The sequence below is a fragment of the Rhincodon typus genome, chromosome 7 (genome assembly GCF_021869965.1).
Source record: "Rhincodon typus isolate 14 chromosome 7, sRhiTyp1.1, whole genome shotgun sequence".
Classification (NCBI taxonomy): Eukaryota; Metazoa; Chordata; class Chondrichthyes; order Orectolobiformes; family Rhincodontidae; genus Rhincodon; species Rhincodon typus.
The window spans coordinates 71,099,876-71,110,165 of record NC_063338.1 but is presented as its reverse complement, the minus strand read 5'-3'; the positions used below and the strand labels follow the sequence as shown (position 1 = coordinate 71,110,165).

Sequence of the window (10,290 nt, the reverse complement as noted above, 5' to 3'; positions counted from 1 at the left end):
TGTTATCTCGAATAAAAAAGATGGTTGTTATATGTGTATGACAACAAATAAGTGATGGGAAGGAGAGAGCAGTGGTGAGTGAATATATTTCTGACACAAAATGATTATACAGTGAAGTCCTTCAGGAATCAGTAGAGGATCCTTGCTTTTCTTATATGTAAATGACTTGAATTTGGATATTGGATGTACTCATAGAATCCCTACAGTGTGGAAACAGGCCCTTTGGCCCAACAAGTCAACACTGACCCTCAGAGCACCCACCCAAACCCTTTCACCTATAACCCACCAAATCTACACATCCCTGAACACTACGGGCAATTTAGCATGGCCAATCTACCTAGCCTGCACAACTTTGGACTGTGGGAGGAAAATGGAGCACCCGGAGGAAACCTACGCAGACACGTGGAGAATGTGCAAACTCCACACAGACAGTCGCCCGAGGCTGGAATCGAACCCGGGTCCCTGGTGCTGTGAGGCAGCAGTGCTAACCACTGTGCCACCGTGCTGCCCCGTACTGTTTCAAAGTATATGATAAAATATTTTGGCAACATAGTAAATAGTGACAAATATAGTAACAGACTTCAGAAGGACATAAACTGGTGAAATTGGCAAATACATGATAGGTATGAGGGATGCACTTTAACGGAGCCAACATGAAGCAGTAGTATAACCTAAATAATACTATTTTGTAAGATTCAGTTTGGCTAGATAGCACTGGATTTTAGATGCTATGAGTACAATTAGTGATCCAAAATCAGGCCTGTGTCATGTACTCTTTCTTCTGACTGGAAATATACCAATGTCACCTGTGCATGGGGTTAACACCAGCTGGAAGCATCCACAGCAAGCATACCATGTCATTACTGATTTAACAGCCATGCCTCCATTCTAAGGCTTCCTGCCGTGATCCATGGTCTTTTTTAACCCCACAAAGCAAAAAATGCATTATGCAGCATGAGGAAGCTCACCTCATTCTCACCCCTGGGCTATGCAAGGAAATTGTCAACTGCTTAGCAAATAGTTTCTAGTTGATTTCTCAAACTGTTGCTAAATTCCTAAATGATTTTGGGCTTTCAATAGAGGTTTAAATTTCAAAGGAATACTTTTTGCTAGCTTTAGGCTTCTGCACAAATCACTTGCTCTCAGCAATAGGACCCATTAGTGTGCTGTCCTCCTCCATCAAGATTGACTGGGAGAGGTCACACAGTGAAGGACAAACTACTAAAAGAGGGAGGAGAAGAAGTAGAATAGCTGTTCACAAGATGCCATTTCTAACCAAGAAATTTAGGGGTCAATACTTCATTCCTGAAACTCCACTCAGAAAAAAATATCTCAAATGTTGGCTGTCATTAAGGGACTTACCACTGAAATCTCTCAACTACTAGAGTCAAAATTTCATTCACAAAGTAAGACAAGAACAGCATTGTCAGTACTGTGAAGGTGACTGTAGCAGCTAAGCATTTTGATATACACGCCCATCAGCCTTCTCCTTTTGTTGTTCAATGAAAGTTTGCTGAGTTGTCCCCACCAGAACGTTTGTGAGCCATCACTCTCTGGCAAATATCCTTGTCCCACTGCCTCAGCATATGCAGATACCACCTCTGTGCTACTTTCCAAGTTGTCTATAATGACAGTGTTAACTAGAAATAGCAAATTGAAATTTGCATGTTCTTCATCACTCCACTCCTTGCTATTCTTCCACTGCCTAAACAGGTTGTACTTCTTGGTTATATAAAAAGAAAAAGATACAAGAATAAGGTTATGATGAGAAGCAGGGAGAAAGAGGTGTATGCTTATACTACCCGCAACTTTCTTTGGGATGTGAGAAAGAAAGGTTTGAGGAGTCTATCATCTCAAGTGGTTCCTGCTCCATTGCTAGCCATGGCCTCAGAAATGGATAAGAAATGATAATGGTGTCTTTTGATGATGATATCTTTTGATGATGATCATCACTGAGTCCTTCACGTTAGTTAGAACATGCAGATAACTCTGGTTGATTTATGCTATAATACAGTTTCATTATTGTCTGTAAACTTTAACTACAGTTCTACTTTCTAATGTTATGAATTTTGGACCATCAAAATTTTCCAGTTGTAAATGTTTGTACACAACTTGTTTTCACTGTCCATCAGATTAAAAGCTCAAAGGATTTCTTTTTATCTTTGTCTCAGTGCCTGGTCACCCATGCAAAGTCGATAATGGAGGTTGCAGCAACTTATGTTTGCTGTCGCCTGGAGGAAAATACAAATGTGCCTGCCCCACAAACTTCTACCTTGCTGCTGATGGCAGGACTTGTCTTTCCAACTGTACCGCAAGCCAGGTATTGTCTTTAAACATATATGTAAATACATTAAATTCACTGTGCAATTAGTTTATCTTCTGTAACGACCCTGTAAGTTGCTTTAAAAATCCTGCACACAGAAAGTGTACTTAGTAACAGAACAGTGTCATTGACTATGTTTAAACATTTTGAGATGGATTTTTTGAGGAGTGTCTGATTGCCGCCCTGCACGTACGTTTTTTTGTAATATAGTAAGGAAGACCTCTGCATTTCTAGCAGGAGAATTTGATCATGGGTCCTGTACAAATGCAGAGCGTACTTTAAATGTGCCCTTGCAGTGCAGGTTAGTTGTAGGGAGGTAAACCACGCCCAATCTTTCACTGTAGTAGTTGCAGTATTCTGTGGTTTATAGGCCCAGCAGCACAGACAGCTATCTTCACAGCTCCTGTGAAAGGGTAAGTGTGTAAGGTAAATGTGAGGTTAACTCTTCAACTGAGTCCAAATTCAATGCATGAAAGTTGAACACCACACTGACTTTTACCATCAACAGTAATGGACAATTGTTTCATATTGTGCTGAAGTTGATTGTGGAACATTGTTATGATTTCCATGCTAAAATTTCTTTGGAAGAAAAATTACTGAGAGGTTGTTTCCCCTTCTGAGAGAGTCTAGGATTAGTGGGCATAATCTCAAAGTCAGGGGTCTTCCATTTGAAACAAATGGGAAATAATTTCTTTTCTCAGAGGATAGTGAATCTGGGGAATTCCTTATCATAGAGAGCTGTAGGGGTTATGTCATTAAGTATATTCAAGGCTGAGGTAGATATTTTAATTATTAAGAAATCAAAGGTTATGAGAATAAGGCAGGAACATGGACTTTGGGATAATCAGTTCAGCCATGATCTCATTGATTGATGAAGCAGACTCAATGAGCCAAATGGCCTCCTTCAGCTCTTACATCTTACGGTGTTCAGTTCTTTTTGCGACTCCTCAGATAATTAGTCAGTCTGTGTATGAACTAAGACATGCGTAGCATTTAGGTTTGGGCTGACAAGCAGAAGTAACATTGCATCACATATATGTTAAACTGACAATCTCAAATAGAGAGAATCTAAATATTTCCCCTGAATTGCCCTTTATCAACATCCTGAGTATCACCATTGACCAGAAAATTAACTGCGCCAATCACATAAATACATAAATAATGTAACTACAAGAGCAGTAAGAGATTGGGAATTCCATGCAATGCATTTCACCTCCTGACTCCCCATAGCTTGTCTAGCATCTACAAGATGCTACTGGGAGTGTGATAAAATAGTCTTCACTTAGTTAGATAAGAAGTGTTTTAGTAACACTCAAGAAACTAAACAACATTCCTTGACAAAGTAGTCTGTTGATTGGCATCCCAGCCACCACTGTAGATATTTTGTTATTGTAGCTTAGTGTGTACCATTTACAGGATGCATTTTCTGCTCCTATGTCTTAAGGTCTTAACTCACCAAGGGTCCATTGAGAATTCCTTCTAAAACTGCTATTTCTAGTACCAAAAAGAACAAGGGGAGCAGGTGCATGAGAACTTCACCAACTGAAAGTTCCACCAGGTGGTGTGGTCAAATTTGACCTTATTTCTCCAGAATGTCAGTCCAAGTTTCTGGATTACTAGTTTCAATAGTAATACCACTATGCACAGTCCCCTCTAATCTATCACCACTTGTTCACTGTCACTGTATCAAAATCCTGGGTGAGACAGTGGCACAGTGGTTAGTACTGCTGCCTCACAGTGCTCTGGGACCGGGGTTCAATTCCATGCATGACAATCTGTATGGAGTTTGCACAATCGCCTTATGTCCACGTGAGTTCATGTTGGGTGCTTCGGTTTCCTCCCACGGTCCAAAGATGTGCAAGTTAGTTGGATCGGCTGTGCTAAACTGCCCCATAGTGCTCAGGGATGTGCAGGCTAGGGGGATTAGCCAACATAACCCAGAGGGTTACAGCATAGGGTGGGGGGTGGGTCTGTATGGGATGTTCTTCAGAGGCTCAGTGCAGATTCTCTGTGCCAAATGGCCTCTATCGTAAGGCTACTGTGATCCTGGATCAACCTTCTGTACAACAGCACTCGCACAACATGGATGGCAATAGTTCAAGAATGGGATTACAACTTTTTCCAAAAGTAATTAGAGATGGAAAATAAATGCTGGTCTTATCAATGCCACTCACATTTCATGTATGTTTTTATTTAAGAGAGTCAAATCTCAACTATTATTATTAGTTAGCTTCATCTAGAATGGGAGGCATTGTTTGTGATCAAATGTGGGGCTAAATTTGTACGTGATCTGATATCACAGATAGTTTTTTTTTCTTTCTCTTGCTGGTGTACTTGTCAAGTCCAGTGGTACTGAAGCAATTAAACTTGGAAGTGATTTAAGTATTTGGGCAACAGAGAGATACCAACAGTTATTGCACAGCAGCTTGATCTTCAAATTGCAGATATGTCCTAACTCGAATCCTCTTCCATTGCTTTCACATAAAGATCAGAACATTCCAGGATCATTTCTTAGGCTGCACTAAATATTTTATGAACATAATCTTTCAGCAGGAGAGCTAATAGGACATTCCAATTAGTTTCAGAATCTTCAGTTGGGGAAAGGAAAAATCAATCAATATTGTTATTCTTTGCTAGACACTGGCTGAGAACATAATTGGAAAAGTGCTGCAATGTTCTCAATTATTAGTTAGCCTTTCACTTTTTGCTATCGAGTTTCACAGATGAAGAATATACAGTAGGCTGATAAGGCATTGCATTAAACACTCAAAAAGCCAGGGGCAGTATGAGTCACTATTTTTGCATCGAGTGAAAAATAAGTAAGGTAAATAAATGAATGATTTAATTATTACCCCAAGAGCTCTGCACCTTGCTGAGAAAGGCCTTGCAATTATTATGAATAACGCACAAGGCAACTTTCCAGCTTATTACATCCACCAATTTAGTAAATTTGAGTGAGAACAAGCATTATTTGGCCAAAGAATATCACTAAGATAACACCTTTCAATTTCTGTGCCAAATTGCTGCTTATGTTATGCAATATATGACTATGAATGTACGTTTCATATTAGGCTTAATTATCTTAATTGTATTGTAAGTACATGATACTGTCTCAACAGTTTGTCTGCAGCAACGACAAATGTATTCCATTCTGGTGGAAATGTGACACAGAAGATGACTGTGGAGATGGATCAGACGAACCTGAATACTGCCGTGAGTATTTTTGATCAGTTTGACATAAATATCTGTATTTAATAATATCTGTCATTCCATCTTTAACATATTTGGGGAGTTTCAAAACAAGATATTTGCTAGTACAAGATAAATGCCCTGTTTGCAATGGTACTGCATCATCCTGCTCCTTACATGCAGTCATTACTTTCTTTGGTGCCAACAATGGTGTGAAAGTATCCGTATGATGACAAAATCATTAACAAAACAGATGGCAGAAGTTGTAAATGAGAATATGTCATTCCTTTCATGAACCATCTAAGACAGCATGGAAATAATTCGAAAGATAACAGAAATCTGTTACAACTGTTTTGCATTTTTGCCTTAACTTTTCAATAAATACAGTGATTGTTCCAAATGTCCTAAAATTCTTTCTTTCTATAAGCAACATTTCCTTGACTTCTCAGCTGAATTTAAATGCAGACCAGGTCAGTTTCAGTGTGGCACAGGAATATGCACTAAACCTGCCTTCATCTGTGATGGTGAGAATGACTGTGGAGATAATTCAGATGAGGCAAACTGTGGTAAGTATTGCATTAAAATTGCTTAACTTTATACTGAGAAAATATTTAGATGCCATTTGTATGAGTTCAGTTTTGAACATTGAGCTCAATGTGTTTATTCATAATTCTTTAGAGACACATGTTTGCCTTCCAAGTCAGTTTAAGTGTTCACAGAAGAAACGGTGCATTCCAATCATCTTCAGATGTAATGGTCAAGACAACTGCGGTGATGGAGAAGACGAAAGTGATTGCCGTGAGTTTTAACATTCATCTTTTGAAGCTAATGTAGTTTGCATATGAATGTATCCTAGTCAGTGGGCTCCCAGTGAATCAGTTATAAAAAGCCATTTAGTGTGGTACTAAGTAATGTTATGAGTGACGTCCTAAGTTCAGTTCTTGTTCCTCCTGACAGTTGGCATTTTTGTCAAAATGAGACTGCTTCACTGGATTCAGTGGCTCTGGTTTTCTAGTTCTGCTCATTCTAATCCATACTTTTTCCAAACATACACTTAAATTTTCTGAAAACCACAAAGACAAAAGCACAAAACCCTAGCCTGTAACTCTGAGTTGCAAAAAGGTTTCATGACCCAATATTTTCACACTTGATGTGGTTAGAAAGTATTAATACCAGCAGAGTATAACATTAGACTTGGCTGGGAGATCTTCCTCCATTGATATTCTGTCAACACGTTCCCTGGGCTTGTAGAAAGAATGGCTATTTGGAGGGGATACGTATTGCCTATGCTGCCAGCTGTCAGTGTATGGGTTCTTAAGGGACTTTAGCCACCTTCTGATCTAACACAAAAAATCTTGAAAAACAAAATATAGCTTATTGCATCTCTGCAACTATGTGCAGATTTTAATGGACTCCGGGCAATGCAATAATCCCGTTGAAATTGTTGGATAAAAGGGAAAGTAGCGGCAAGATAGAGAACTCAAGATACAAAATAGAGAAAAAACGAGTTTTATAAAATGGTCTACAAAGACAAAAGTGGTTGCAGAGAATGTTTAATGCTTCTAGGAATAGCAAATTTAAACTGAAATTACCCAGGCCTATCTAAAGTTTATAGTTTTCTATTTTAACCACGTCAGGTGGTACAAATCTACATGAGGTGAAAATTAATGACTGGTCTGAAGAAACATTGAGCTTGGGAACATGAAGTAAACAGTTTCTTTCCATGGGATCTTCATTGCCAGCACTATGGGAGTATCTTCAACATTCAGACTGCTGGAAAATAGGAATATTAAAAGATTGAAATTGTTAGATGTTTGTTTTCCTTTTGCCAGCACAAACCTGTTGAGTCGGAGGGCCCTTTTCCATCCTGTAGACCTCTATGACTCTAGAGTTTGTTGGGAGGACATTGTTTTAGGTCTGTCTCCCATCAAGTGTTCATGACATTATCATGGTGGGTGGTACTTATTGCAGTCAAACAAATATTAACTGTTTCAGACTCATAAGCAGCGTCAACCCCAAGCTTTATTCTGGTAATTATCATTTCTATTTGTTTATATAGTTATATTTGCCACAACCCATCTCTCTCAAAATCTTTGATTTTAGAAATTTAGATTATCTGGAGATTTAACTGTCTTTCCTGAATATGTTCTCTTTGGATTTGGAAGAAAGGTAGTTATTGGGTAGAATATAATTGCCTTGGATAATTGTCTAAACAACCTAATGTCCGAGGTTCTCCTCTGTTGTCAGGTTTACCATTTGGTTCATTCCAATCAATAATCTGAGGATGGCTCAATCATAACAGGATAAAGGTTGAAGTTCCTGTTATTCCTTTGTGCAACCTTTTTAACAGTATAAATTGGCATCTTTTTGGACAATTGTACCTTTTCTGTTTAAATACCTGATCACCATCAGGTGCCCTGTTCCCTAACTCATGCAGTACTGTTTATTATAATGTTCTGGCTGATGAAAATGATAGGATCATTCTCCAAACAAAGAAACATTAACAGAAAATAGGAGTTAGCCATTCAGCAGTCCCAGCCTGCTCTGCCATTCAATATGATCATGGCTGATTATCCAACTCAGTACCCCAACTCCTGCTTTCTCCACACACCCTTTCATCACTTTATCTCCAAGATCTAGATCTAACTCCTTCTTGCAAACATTCAATGTTCTGGCCTCACCTGCTTTCTGTGGCAAAGATTTCCATAGGTTCACCACTCTCTAGGTAAAGAAATTTCTCCTCATTTCAGAACTAAATGGCCTATCCCATTTCCTTAGACTGTGACACCCTGTTCTGGACTCCCCAGCCATTGGGAACGTCCCATCTGAATTTACTCTGCTGAGCCATAGAGTTATTGAGCATGGAAACAGGGCCTTCAATCCAACTCGTCCTTGCTGACCAGCCATCGTAAACCTATCTAGTCCCATTTGCCAGCATTTGGCCCATATCTCTCTAAATCCTTCCTATTGGTGTACCCATCTTGATGCCTTTTAAATGTTGTAATTGTACCTGCCTCTACTATTTCCTCTGGCAGCTTGTTCAATACATGCACCACCCTCTGCATGAAAAGGTTGTCCCTCAAATCCTTTCTAAATCTTGCCCCTCTCACCTTAAGCATATGCACTTTAGTTTTGGACTCCCCTTCCCTGGGAAAAAGACCTTGGCTATTCACTCTTTCCATGCCCCTCCTGATCTTATAAACCTCTATAAGGTCACTCCTCAGCCTCTAACACTCCAGGGAAAAAAACCCTAGTCTTTTCAGTCTCTCCCTGTAGCTGAAATCCTCCAATTCCATTAACATCCTTGCAAATCTTTTCTGAACCCTTTCGAGTTTAACAACATCTTTCCTATAGCAGGGAGACCAGGATTGAATGCAGTATTCCAAAAGTGGCCTAACCAATGTCCTGAACATCCCAACTCCTATATCCAATGCACTGACCAGTGAAGGCAAGCTGTTAGGATTTTAGACATTTCTAGGTTTTTAGGTTTCTTTATCATTTATTGCTTGGTAATGATGGCATAAGTGTAGAGCCAATTTCTTAGGCACAATTGGGAACTGAGTCTCTGCGTTCTGTACATCAGTAACTCAGATTATGCAAGATCACGTTGAAGTAAGGTAGACAAATAAGTCACATTCCTGTGTAGAAGTAAGATTTCTTCAAGAGCAACTTAACTGTTCTCATCCCACTTTTTGCCTCGCTGTTAAATTATGGGCATTGCAGTGAGTTTCCAACATGTTCAAATCCAAAACTGACGATTTCTACTCCTTGACCCATCAGGTGAAATACTAAATGAGGATAATCTAAGACTTTACATGAAATATAAACAAAACTACCCCAAAGTCTGTTTGGAATATTCCCAAATATTCCCAAGGTCTGTTTGGAAACTTGATAGATATAAAGAGTTCTATTTGTTCTGGCCTGTGGATATCACATGCCTCACTATCTGCAATGAGTTCTTCAATGTCTGTGGAGATCCTGGGCCACTTGGTGACAGCCAAATGCTTTTGGTGCAGCTTTGCCAAGAAATGCTCTCAAAGTGAATTTGGCGTGACCCATCATTTATCATATGTCAGTAAGTCATCAACAATGGTAAATACAGTTTCATGACTATGTTGTGGGCCTTTAACATGGCTAAACTATCAGTGCAACATTGGAAAATGTTGAGACATTATTGATCTATTTTGTTCTCATTGAATCTAATTGATTCAGTTGTGACTTGCTGGCCCTGTGCTGCTGTGGACCAAGTGTATTCTTACATTTCTTTGAATGAAATCACATCATAATTGGTCGAGTTGTTGCCTATCACTCTAGAGGGCACATCTGCCATCATCTGTCGTTTATAGTGCACATAGACTGTCATGTAAGCAAATTTCATGAGACAAATTTGGAATCTTTGAATTCTTGGAGACTTTTGTATAAGTTCCTTCTCATTGAATAGAGAAACTTCAAAGTTGGTGATCTGTTTTGATGGCCAGTTTCAGACCGAAGATATAATCTAAATATCTTCAGAGACCAACGTAACTGAAAGAGCCTCTTTCTCAATCACTGCATACCATGTTTTTGTAACACAATGCTTATGATGAGTGATAGATTAGTTTGTGACACCCTTTTGGCTGCTCCTGGAATTCTACTGCTCTTAAATTAGTAGCTAAAGATTTTGATGCTATTATCATTAGAAATTAAGGATTATAATCTGTCTTCTGAAAAGCATTCGCATAATGAGTATTCAAATCCCAGCCTTGTGATTTGTCTCAAGTGTTCTGTAATGATAGCCT

The 10,290-nt window shown here is 39.1% G+C and overlaps 1 protein-coding gene across 1 annotated transcript in view; it reads left to right on the top strand.

Annotated features, from left to right (window-relative positions):
- The window catches only part of LOC109911043 (low-density lipoprotein receptor-related protein 1-like), a 1,753,343-nt gene that overhangs the window by 1,559,653 nt on the left and 183,400 nt on the right, over nt 1-10,290 (top strand). The window contains exons 63-66 of the mRNA XM_048599379.1: nt 2,172-2,320; nt 5,443-5,536; nt 5,962-6,078; nt 6,191-6,310. Coding sequence (XP_048455336.1) covers nt 2,172-2,320; nt 5,443-5,536; nt 5,962-6,078; nt 6,191-6,310 — 480 coding nt within the window. The remainder of the gene's footprint in view (nt 1-2,171; nt 2,321-5,442; nt 5,537-5,961; nt 6,079-6,190; nt 6,311-10,290) is intronic.